The 12063-nt window shown below is 53.2% G+C and overlaps 1 protein-coding gene across 1 annotated transcript; it reads left to right on the top strand.

The window, feature by feature from the left end:
- The first annotated feature begins 302 nt into the window (after positions 1 to 302).
- On the top strand, positions 303 to 11390 carry Ccr7 (C-C motif chemokine receptor 7). Its single transcript, XM_032912342.1, has 3 exons — positions 303 to 390; positions 6302 to 6351; positions 9504 to 11390. The coding sequence occupies exons 1-3, from the start codon at positions 381 to 383 to the stop codon at positions 10578 to 10580; spliced, it is 1137 nt and encodes a 378-aa protein (XP_032768233.1). The 5' UTR covers positions 303 to 380; the 3' UTR covers positions 10581 to 11390.
- Positions 11391 to 12063: the final 673 nt, after the last annotated feature.

A 12063-nucleotide genomic window follows, 5' to 3' on the forward strand; every position in this document is an offset into this window, starting at 1 on the left:
TCATTCAAGACAAAGAGAAGGATGTCATACATCTCTGACTCCTGAGCCCCAGAGCAGCCACCCAGGCACTGGGCACGCACAGATGGGAGCAGCTCCTCACCGAGACTCTACAAGGTACTGCCAGGGGCTTTCTGAATGCAAACGACTCAGTGATTCAGGATCCTATGACCACGGAGTGTGGTTACCTCTCTTTTTATACCCTGTGCTCACAGAAGACTCTGAGGGAGGTGCCGGGGTGGAGCAGGGGTGGGAGGGTGGCTTCTCTCATGACTTAAAAAGGGGCTCTTACCCACTTCCTCCCCAGACAGGGGTAACTGGAGACAGAGACAAGAGACACAAGCCGAGCCTTCCTGTGTGACTTCAACTGCCCAGAGAGCATCATGGACCTGGGTGAGTAAGCTTCCTCACGAGAGAAGCCAACATTTGACACAAAACCAGACTCCGGGCAATGAACATGGGTTGGGGGATAGGGGGTCGTGAGGGGAGCCTCCAGAAGAAGCAGGGCAGTTGGTGTGGACTGGTGGCTGCTTTCAGAGAGGATGTACCCACTCTTCCAGACCCAGGGGAGGAAACAGCTATGGATGCCAAGAGGGACATGGGGAATAAAGTGTCCTCTCAAGCAGCAGGGAATGAACAGAGTGCCAAGCTGACCTTGTTGACCTGGCTAGTATGTGTTCTCAGCTGGTAGTGATGGGTGATGTTCTCTGGTACCTCTAAGGACTAAGAAAATTCACCTGACAGAGTTCAGGACGCCCTGCTCCCTCTCTGGGTCCCTCCTTTCTCTCCTGTTAAACCAGGGTTTAAGTCTCCATGCTCATGGGATTATAAAAAGGAGTGAACTGATGGGAGCTGTGCTGTGCGTCATGTGACACAAATACAAGCTGCCACCTCTCTGTTTGTCTGTCTGTCTCTGTCTGTCTCTCCCTCCCTCCTTCCTACACATCCCAGGCTTCGTGCCTCTTTGCAAGTTAAAGGACGAGTGACTGACACAAAATTGAGTGGTTCGGGTGACGTCCCACGTGCAGAAGCTGTAGCTAGACCTCTGGGCACAGCACAGCCCCTAAAACGAAAGCCCACACGCCCACAGCCCTCTCTCTAAAAAGCTGTGTTCTTCCAGCCGAGTCTCAGTGTCTACAGCAAAGCGCCAAGGAGAGTCCCGGTAGGCACTGAGCGGCTAGACCAGCTCCAGACACCCCAGTTACAAGTCTTAAATCTCGGCTGCAGAGTCAGACCCGGCTGGGGTTCAAGGAGCCAAGTTCCTAGAGGGTTCCGCTCACCAGCAAGTAAAGCAGTACTGTGGCCTCAAAGCCACAAGGGGTTGACTTTAAAAAGTGAAGGTTCCCTGGTTCACCCCTCCCAGCCACAAAACAGCCAGCAACACCTTTATCTCTGACTCTCCTGCCCAGCATGCATTGCACCCTGGATCTGGGTCCAGCTGTGGCAGGTATATAGTGGGGACCATCTCTGCTGGCTCTGAACTCGTGGGAAGCAGAATTTTGTTCTTACACCTCTGCCTCTCAGATGCTTTGGGTCTAAGTATTGAAAGGATGGTTGGGTGGATGGTTGGATGGATGGATGGATGGACGGACGGACGGACGGATGGGTGGAATCATCTTCTCTAAGCACATTTTAGAATCCAATATCTATCTCTTCCAGCAGCTTACTTTCTAAGTCTAGGTATCTACCTCCACCAGCCATAGTCCCAGAGTCCACACCAGCCATCAAAGACCTTCTCCACCTTCTTAAAAGATGGCTCCCAGAACAGAAGAAAGGTTCTGAATTTACACTGCTTGCCAATTTCCGTGGCGTAAATGCTCCCACCGCAACTCCTGCCTTCCTTGGCACTGGGACACTACACAGTCTCTCCTGGACTAGGTTTGGGGATGCTAAACTCATGGCTTTGGTAGAGGGGGTGGGGCAACCTCTGGTCCTAGAAGAAGGAATAGTCTTGCTTCTTTTAATTCAACTTAAAAAGCTCCCCAATAGCTAACCCTGAAGTGCGGGTGTGCTGGTGGGAAACTGCTTAAGAACCTTGCTCGAAACAGGCTCGGGTGCAGTTGAAAAGACGGGTGGGCCACAAACAGTCTGTTTTTCACTCTTCGTCTACCCAGCAGGGACAGGAGGTGGGTGAGAGGGACCTGGTTTCTGTTAGACAAAATGAAAAACTCCAAACCCGGGGCTAAGCCGGCCTCTTTCATGATTTGAATGAGCAGCCCTGATGTGCCCTTCCCACCTTCAAGAACTGGGGCCACAGATCTCGGCACAACTTCTCAAAATCGGAGATAAGGGGGAGGGGGACGAGCCCATGAAAGACTTGTGTCTCACAGCTTAGCCATAGATGGTGGCAGAAGGGAATTCAGGGTCCGTCTCTGTGACCCTCCAGAAACCTGGCCATGGAGAACAACACTGGAGCTCAGGGTAGCTAGAAGAAAACTCTCCTTTTTTGCGTGGTATTGTTTTCTAGTCACCTGTGTTGCTCATTGAGAATTTTACGAATACAGAGTCCGGTGGGGAGAGTAGCATGTTTATCAACACGTGACAATGACAGTGAGAGACAGCACTCCCCAAGAAGGTGTAAGGACAAGACTCAAGAACAAAAGGGGGGTTGGGGATTTAGCTCAGTGGTAGAGCGCTTGCCTGCAAGCACAAGGTCCTGTTCTGGTCCTCAGCTCCGGGGTGGGGGTGGGGGTGGGGGGAGAACAAAAGGCAAAGTTGTGAATGTCCTGAAGTATTTTGAAGGGTGTGTGGAAGCTGTCAGACCTAATAACGAAGGGCCAGGATGTGGCAGGGCCTTCAGACCCTACAGCCTTAAGCCAGCAAAGTAAATGAGGGACCTGAGAGTCAGGAATGTGATTGGCGCTCAAGCATGAGAATCTGCGTTTGGAGCCTCAGAACCCAAGTTTAAAAGCTGTGTGTAGGGGTTGGGGATTTAGCTCAGTGGTAGAGCGCTTGCCTAGGAAGCGCAAGGCCCTGGGTTCGGTCCCCAGCTCGAAAAAAACCAAAAAAAAAAAAAAAAAAAAAGCTGTGTGTAGCAGTGTGCACAAGTAACACCAGGCTTAGGGAGGCAGGGATAACCGGCCAGCCAGTCTACAGAACTGGAAAACTCCAGGTTCAATGAGAGACACTGATGTCAGCCTCTGGCCTCCGTGTGGGTATGCACCCACACATCCATGTGCATGCACCTTGGCCTCACCGTCAGTCCGCTCTGGTGAAGGCCACAGAGCAGCAAGAAAGAGGGAAAGATGAAGGCTGATGGGAGTCAGGGAAAGTGGATGTCCCAAGAAGCAAGCCAGGCTGGGGTGATCTGGTACGGCTCTGTGGGACAGCATCAGGGAGTCCGCACATCATCCTAAAAAGAATGGGAGCCAGCAAAATCTCCCCCCCCCCGCCCTTTTCCAAATAGATGAAATGTGTGTTTTGGAAGGACTTGGGGACAACAGATCCTTGTATCCAACAGAGGAGGGACCAACATCAAGAGAGGGAGGTGTAGAAGCAACAGAAGCGAGTGGCCAGAGACAGCAGAGAGAGCAAGAGTGGCCTCGATCTGTGGAGGACCCTCTGCCCCTGAGGCTCATCAGAAATGTCAGGTGACTCGGCTATGCAAACCCAGCCTAGAGATCTCCTTCCCATCTCCGATCTGTTGTTTAGTGGCTGTGTGAATCCAGATAAACGACTTAACACTTCTGGGTCTGTTTCCTAGAATACAGAAGGAATCACACTCAGTCAAGATGTTATGAAGGGGAGAGACTTAGGGAGAGGGGCTATTAGTGAGGTTTCCACAGCCAGAAGGCTGGGTGACCTTAGGGCTGATTGTCACGGCCTTACAGGGTATCCGTGAGGACCGGGAGAGCAGCGCCTGTCCCACATGTGGACAGTTCTCTGCACTGAGAGCTCGGTAAAGGACCAACTGTATCATTGAGTGACAGAGTTGGTACCCTAATTAAAAGATCCCACCCGCCCTCATATCCCTGCCTCCTATCTGCTCTCTGGATCCTCACTTCTGCCTCTGCCCTCTCGCGTGTCCCCTATAGTGGTTGAGAAGGTCCAGAGAGGAAACCGCTTGAGGCGACTCTTGGGCCAGATGCCAGACAGCCATGGTTTCCTGGACAGCCTGGAGGGGCTGGGGTAATGAGCAGAAGGGAGTTTTAGGACCTGAGTGGGAGAAGGCTTCCTAGACTGGGGGATGGGGGGAGTTAGGGTAGGGGAAGGGAATGGGGGTGGGGTCAGGCTAGGGCAGGGGGGAGTTGTGGGGTGGGGGGTTAGGAGGGTGTCAGGCTGGAATGCTAGGGAGTTTTCCTTTCATCATAATCGTTCTGCAAAGCCAAGCACTCAGGAAACACCCAACACCTCAGTCAACCACTCCTCCTCAGCACTGACATTCCCAACTGCTGCCGCTCAAGAGCGGTTACTTTCAGACTGTTGACTGTTGACGGGCAGGCGGGAGCCGTCTGACTCACTGCCACTAACCAGGTTCCTCGGTCACCACATGCTCAAATTCCCCCAAATTCTCCTGCTAACTGCCTTGAAAATGGCCTGTCCTGGATCTACAGGACCCAGGCTCACCCAACAACAGTCCACCCATCCCCCCACAACCTCCACCCCATACCCAACATCCCTGGAATGAGACATCAATTTCATTCACCCACCCACCCGTGAGCCCCTCCGCCATGGTGACTGCAAACGGCCTGGGACAGGACCCAGAGTAAAACAGAAACAGGTTCTTGTTCCTCAGGGGTTTCTCGCCGTCCCTGACAGTCAGATTGGGCTTTCTCTACAGTAACGGTTGACAGGCTGAACGAAACCTCGAACGCTGAACCCTGAAATGAGTCAGGGGAAGGCGGGCTATGCATCAGACCCCGAAAATAGTGTGGTTAAGTATGGACATGTGACCTCAAGCTCGGGGGACGCCAAGGGTAAATTCAGTTAGAGGGGGCGTGTGTGTCAGAGAGATGAGCTGTGAAGCCACGTGGTGATGGTCTGCCGTCTGTCTCCAGAGGTTCTAGCACAAGCTGACAATAAGGGGACGGTGACTGTCTGTCCCCAGAAAAAAGATAGAGCTAGTGAGGCAGGGACTTGGAGTAGATAGACTGGAGTCATGAGCCTGGGCTAAGCATAAAGGTCTCTATCTAGATGTACGGCTAGATATTTAGAAGGGAGGCAGGATAGGAACTGCTTTAGTAAGACACGCTTACATAGCATGAGGAAGAATATGTAGAAGGGGAAATCATTTGTCTGGGTGGCCTGAGGCTCTTCCTGCTTGTACTAAGAATGACCAAGCTTAGACTCCTCAGCCTGGAGCACATGTCGGGTACTCTGGGTGTCATGTAGCTCAGGCTCCAGCAGGTGGCGCTATGGCCAAGGACATGCAACCTCTGGGTTTGTACTGCTTCGCTGGCCTTCAGAGGGCCCTCAGCTCCTCAGGGAGCAAAGTCCTACTCTGGACTGCAAGTTCCCACCGGGACTAACTCTCCTGTGGATCTGAAGAACTGGGATTCAATGGCTAGAAAGGGATGTCAATAGCCAAGAAGGTGGATCGAGGGTCCCCGGGTGCTGGGAGGGGAGTATGTGGAGTAAGAAGGGTGGGAGGGGACATAAGAGGTCTGCATAAATTACTTTGCCAGTTGTCCTCTTGCTTCCCTGTCAGGAGAACATACAGCCCAGGCTGGCCCAAGGCTCAGCTCTGAGCAGGATGAGGGGCTGTCCCTGGCATATGCAGGCCTGTTCTAACCAGTGGTCTCTGTCTGCAGGGGATTTGAAAACAAGTTAAAGGAGAGAAGGCAGATCCCCATTTCCTTAGCCCACTTCCCTTAGAACATCTGTGAGGCATCCCATGTGGCCATCAAGGAATGCTTCCAGACCGGTGGATCCTGCCACCAAGGCAGTGTTGGACACTGTGTGTTCACACATCCTGACCACCACAGGGCCCTGTGTCATGTGGAAGGGGGCAAGTACCCTGCGGGGGGCCAGCAGTCTGGAGGGGTTATTGGGGTATAGTGGATACTGCAAACCAGCAGCAGCCTAGCTGGTCAGGGCAGGGGGGCAGAGCAGGGGCCGGTGGTGTTCTGTTTCTATCGTAGACCTGGGAGTAAAAGCGGAAGGGAGAGAGGTGAAGACAGGGACTCTGGGCAGCAGGCCAGGTGTTCAAACACACAATCTGGTTCTGATGTTCTCTTTCAGCAAACTCCGAGGTGCCTGGAGCCAGGGATAAAAGTTCCCAATGGCGCCCCTGCCCCACCCCCACTCTCCTTAATAACAGAGCATTTTTTACAGGCAGTAACATCATCTCCTTTGTCTCCTACAGGGAAGCCCACGAAAAACGTGCTGGTGGTGGCTCTCCTGGTCATTTTCCAGGTAAGGCTTCCTGTCAGGACAAGAGCTCTCTTCCCTCCCCCACCTCCCCTCCCCAGCCAGGAGTGCCGCAGGAAGGAGAGGAAAGGTCTAGACTCAAACCCACCCGCCATTTGTTAAGTTGATGGTCCCTCCCGCCTGGCAGGCGCACAGGGGGCAGGCACTCTCTGGTCTTCCATTGTCCCCCTTTAAATTAAAGCCCAGGGAGAAGTAACCTACCCCCACTTTTATATCTCCCCATCTCCTATCTCCCTCACCCAGGAGATAGAAACCGTGTCTGAGATCTCAGAGCGACATGTGCAGCACAGGGCTTAGAGGGGCCTGGTTTTGAACGCTGGTGCACACATCATCTGTGAGCTGAGAAAAGGACCCTCGGTCTGGTGCTCTGCTTACTCTCCAGTCACCCAGGGCTGCCTCCTCTTGCCTTTCAGCCCAAGGAGGGTGGGGGGTGTCCCTGTGATCTCATTCTGTGTTTCCTTTGTAAAATAGAAAAGCTGTCTGGCTTGCCTGGGGGGAGAGGGGAGAGAGGGCGAGTGGAGTCTTCGACCCAGTGGAGAGAGGATAGGGTGGGAGCTGAACAAGGGGGGGGTCTGAATTTTGCAGAGCAAAGAGCCCACTTTCCAATGCTCCATTCTCCACCCCAGCAATGGAGGTAGAAGGTGTTGCCTCACCAACCACCGGAATCAGGAGAAACTCTTAGAGTCAAGTTTCCTCCGTTGGGGTGGGTCTCTCTGAAGGTGGGGAATGGGCTGCCTGGATGGAAAAGCAATGCTTAATTTGACTTTCCCTCAGGTCCTAAGGCCGGAGGGGCAGCTCTCCAGGAGTTCAGGCCAGAAACAGGCCCCAGGCTGGGCACTGTTCCCCAAACCCCTCTCAGAGGCCCCCTGGAGCTTGGGCTGCAGCCCTTAGCCTGGCCCCTTCCCCATCACCACTCCCTCCCCTCCTGCACTGCTGGCTGGAAGGCCAGGAAAGACATCTGTGGCTGCTTTTTGTCTTTCACTTGGGGGAAGGGGGGTTCAGACAGGGCCGGATGTGGCGGGGCTGTGGGCTGCAGAGGCGGCAAGCTTGGGGGAAGGGGTGTTGAGCAGAAGGGAGAGGAGAAGCCTGGGGGGATGTGGGAGCACACTTCATAGAAGCTGGGAGTACTGACCTCCAAAGGGTCTAGAAGCTCTTTAAGCCCCTGGGGCCGCAGACCTAAGGCCTAGGACCCATTCATGAGGAGCCAAACGAGCTCAACTAACTTCTCCCAGGGCCCCCAGGCTGCAGTCACACCTGGACCAGGAAACAAGGTTGCTATGGACTCTTCTTGAGTTAGCAATGCCCCAAGAAAGGCTCTCAAACACCACTTTGTCCTTAGCCTGTGGTCAGGCTCACAATGGCGGTGCAATCTGTGGATTGCCACTGAATGGCTGAAAGTCTCCTACCCAGAGGAGAAACTGTGAGCTTTCCAAAGTGGGCCTTCAAGCCCCCCCACCCCCTTCCATCTGCGGTGGTCCATCTATCACACAGGCAGGCGGCAGGCACCCCCTCCATTGATAAAAATCACAGCAGCTGCTGAACCTTCCCCCACACGCACCCTGCAGCCCTGCGAAAGGGCTAAAAAAAGCCCAGAACAGCTGAGCCCTGCTGATTGGGATCTGCCGGAAGAGAGGCAAAGAGGTGTGGGAAGAGGGTGGGAACACAGAGGGAGCGTGGGGGAAGAGAGCCGCTTCCTTCCAGGGGCATGAGCCACCATAGAAAGGCACTCACATGGTCTGGGCTCTATCCCACAGACCCTGGCATCCAAAGACACATTTGTGTACAGTGGGTACCACGGAGACATGAAAGTTTCCATGTCTCTTATTGGTGGTCCACAGTCATAGGGGTGGTCCCTCAACTGAAGTTTATTCCTACTGAAGACCTTTGATCTTCTTTTCTTCCTGTTTCAGACCTTCCTCAACCTGGACCCTAACATAGGGGGGTTTTTTTTTCCCTCAAAAGCTGAGGCATTTTGTAGCCCTCCTTAAAAAACTCCCCTGGGATTTAAAAGAGGCTCCAGGAGAAAAACTCACTTTCCCGTACATCCCAGAGCCGCTTTAGAGTAAGATAAACCCTCTGTAGACAAAAAGGGAACCAGAATCAGGGCCCAGAGCTCCATAAAGACCCAGCACAGGGGTCATGATTTGCTTCTGTCTCCCAGACCCAGAGAAGAAGTATGTTAGATGTGCGTGGCTCAGCAGACCCCCAAAGCCCTAGACTATCTCCCATCTACCATCAGTGAGAATGGGATCAGATATCCCAAGAGTTGGCAAAACCAGACCTTTGCTACTGATGAGTAGAAATGTAGACTTCTAGTCCTGCCTCAGTCTACCCATCAGGACATTCATTTAAACAAGATCCTCCCTGAGTAATTCAATACACATGCTGAGAACATTATCTAGATTTATTTTGTTTTGTTTTTGTCCTTTTTTTTTTTTTTTTTTTTTTTTTTGGTTTTTTTTTTTCGGAGCTGGGGACCGAACCCAGGGCCTTTCGCTTCCTAGGCAAGCGCTCTACCACTGAGCTAAATCCCCAACCCCGTTTTTATCCTTTCTTAAGATTTATTTATGTATTTAATGTACACTGTAGCTGTCTTCAGACACATGAGAAGAGAGCATCGGATCCCATTACAGATGGTTGTGAGACAACACGTAGTTGCTGGGAATTGAACCCAGGAACTCTGGAAGAGCAGTCAGTAGTTCTTAACCTCTAAGCCATTAACCTCCAGTCCCTATTTAGGTTTATTTCATGGGTATAAAGTTTTTGCCTGCATTCATATAAGTGTACCACATGCATACCTGCTGCCTGATGAGGTCAGAATTGGGCATCAGAGTCGACGGAACCAGAGTTACAGATGGCCATGAGGCACAGTGCGCGTGGCTAGGAACCAAAGCGGCCTTCTCTACAAGAGCAACACGTGCTCTTAACCCCTGAGCCAGTTCTTCAGCCCCACACACTGAGACTTAAGACTCACTCAGGGTTTAAGGGAAAGACTATAGTTTTCTGGGCTCCTCCTTCCGAGATGCTGACCCAAGGGTCTAAGGTCTTCGAGTCTGCAAGAGGGCAATAGCCCCAAGCAACGTCCTCACTGTGAGATCTGGGACTGCTGGCTCAACAGGTGCTTTCTCCCCCCTTAGGTGTGCTTCTGCCAAGATGAGGTCACAGACGACTACATCGGCGAGAACACCACCGTGGACTACACCCTGTATGAGTCCGTGTGCTTCAAGAAGGATGTGCGGAACTTTAAGGCCTGGTTCCTCCCTCTCATGTACTCAGTCATTTGCTTCGTGGGCCTGCTAGGTAATGGGCTGGTGGTGCTGACCTATATCTATTTCAAGAGGCTGAAGACCATGACGGATACCTACCTGCTCAACCTGGCCGTGGCAGACATCCTCTTCCTCATGATCCTTCCCTTCTGGGCCTACAGCGAAGCCAAGTCCTGGATCTTTGGTGCCTACCTGTGTAAGAGCATCTTTGGCATCTACAAATTAAGCTTCTTCAGTGGGATGTTGCTGCTCCTGTGTATCAGCATTGACCGCTATGTGGCCATCGTCCAGGCCGTGTCAGCCCACCGGCACCGCGCCCGCGTGCTTCTCATCAGCAAGCTGTCCTGTATAGGCATCTGGATGCTGGCCTTTTTCCTTTCTATCCCGGAGCTGCTCTACAGCGGCCTCCAGAAGAACAGCGGCGAGGACACGTGGAGATGCTCCCTGGTCAGTGCCCAAGTGGAGGCCTTGATCGCCATCCAAGTGGCCCAGATGGTTGTTGGGTTTGTACTGCCTATGCTGGCTATGAGTTTCTGCTACCTGGTTATCATCCGCACCCTGCTCCAGGCGCGAAACTTCGAGCGGAACAAGGCTATCAAGGTGATCATCGCTGTGGTCGTAGTGTTCGTCGTCTTCCAGCTGCCCTACAATGGGGTGGTCCTGGCCCAGACCGTGGCCAATTTCAACATCACCAATAGCAGCTGCGAAGTCAGCAAGCAGCTCAACATTGCCTATGACGTCACCTACAGCCTGGCCTCCGTCCGCTGCTGTGTCAACCCTTTCTTGTATGCCTTCATCGGCGTCAAGTTCCGCAGCGACCTCTTCAAGCTCTTCAAGGACTTGGGCTGCCTCAGCCAGGAACGTCTCCGGCAGTGGTCTTCCTGCCGCCATGTACGGCACACGTCCGTGAGCATGGAGGCGGAGACGACCACCACCTTCTCCCCGTAGGGGGCTCCCTGGCCCAGACTACAAGGACCTCTCCCAGGGGCCTTAATGTGGGGACTGGGAGCATGTGCACGGACTCCCGATCCACCGAAGAGCTACTGAGGGAAGGGCAGTTCTGGCCAGTCAGGTTGACATCAGAGCCTAAGAAACCGCTTAATCCCAACCCATATTTGCTACCTACCTCAAGCAAAGCTGAAAGAGACATGGCTGAGAAGTTAATACCCAAACCAAGGCAGCTGTCCCCAAACTGACAGCCAAAAGTGAAAGTTGAGAGGCCGCCACACCTTCCGGAGTGAGGGATGTGGGGCCGGTGAACACCCTGATTCTGGAGTAGACTTCAGAGGCCTCTGAATGAACCTGCTTCTAGCGTAGAGAGATGTGCGGTAGACTCAAGGACAGAGGTTATCCCCACTGTTGTCAAGCCAGTGAGAGATGGCCGCCTCTCTCCGTGCTCCCACAGAGCGCCCCTGCCCCTCCCTTCTGCCTCTCCCCAGTTCTCCTCAAGAAAGGAAACGTTTCCTGAGGGCCAGGCCCCATCATCAGCCTGAATGCAGTTCCAGCTGGAGCTGTGGATGGCTATGACAAGTCGTTGGGCCTCTCCTCTAGGATGGGAGAGAAAGGCAGGGAGAAAGGTCACAGGAACAGAGAAGGTGACCCTGCCGGGCTGACAGCGGCCGGCAAGCCGCTCCTTTGTTCTCCGTTAGCAACAGAAACCTTTCCTCCCTTCTGCTGTTTTGCTTTCCACTCTTAAGAGACCACAAATTTTACTAAAAGCAAATAAAAAGATTTCCCTCAGGGAAACAACTTGGAAAGGAGGGAGAAATTTCCTTGGTAAAAGGCAAGCGAGTGAGCGCTTTGGTGATCCCCCCCTACTTCACCTGATGGTCCAGCACCCCACACCCCCACACCCCAGCCTTGCTTTCTCAGAAGCATGAGGTCACTGGGCTCCTCTGGAGACACAAGCCCAGGAGGCTTGCAAGAGGTGGGAAGAGAGTGAAGACAGCCTGTCTGACCTTCACATACACTCGCGGAGCCTGTTGGGTGGGACCCACGCCCTTGAAGGCCGCAGTATACATCTGAGGCCGCTCTGAGTAGAGGATGGAAAGACCAGGTTGTCCCAGAAATCCCTGTGCCGGGAACTCAGTGGACCCCGAGGAACACCTGCATCCTGCTGTGTTTGCAGTGACAGGATTGCCCGGAAACAGCCCTAACCCTTGTCAGGCCACTTCAGACTTGCACAAACCCCTCTAAGAACTCGTGTTTGGTGGGAAGCTCAGACAGAGGTCATGGCATTCTGGAGTAAGGGGCTAGGATGAGACACATGGTACAGGCTGGGACAGGACCCTGTGGGGTGTTTGAGAGCTGGGACCAACCACTTGATTTGCTCTGCCACTAGTAACAATAGTCGCTGTTACCAGCTTGACCCCTAAGTACCTCTGTAGTGCGTGTCTCAGTCCGTTCCTGTTTCCTGTAACACAGCACCATG

This window comes from Rattus rattus, chromosome 9 (assembly GCF_011064425.1).
Source record: "Rattus rattus isolate New Zealand chromosome 9, Rrattus_CSIRO_v1, whole genome shotgun sequence".
Lineage (NCBI taxonomy): Eukaryota > Metazoa > Chordata > Mammalia > Rodentia > Muridae > Rattus > Rattus rattus.

Excerpts from the sequence above, each read along its gene's own strand:
- Ccr7 (XM_032912342.1), top strand. Across the intron at positions 6,352-9,503 it reads CTCTCCTGGTCATTTTCCAG|GTGTGCTTCTGCCAAGATGA; the intron begins GTAAGGCTTCCT and ends CTCCCCCCTTAG.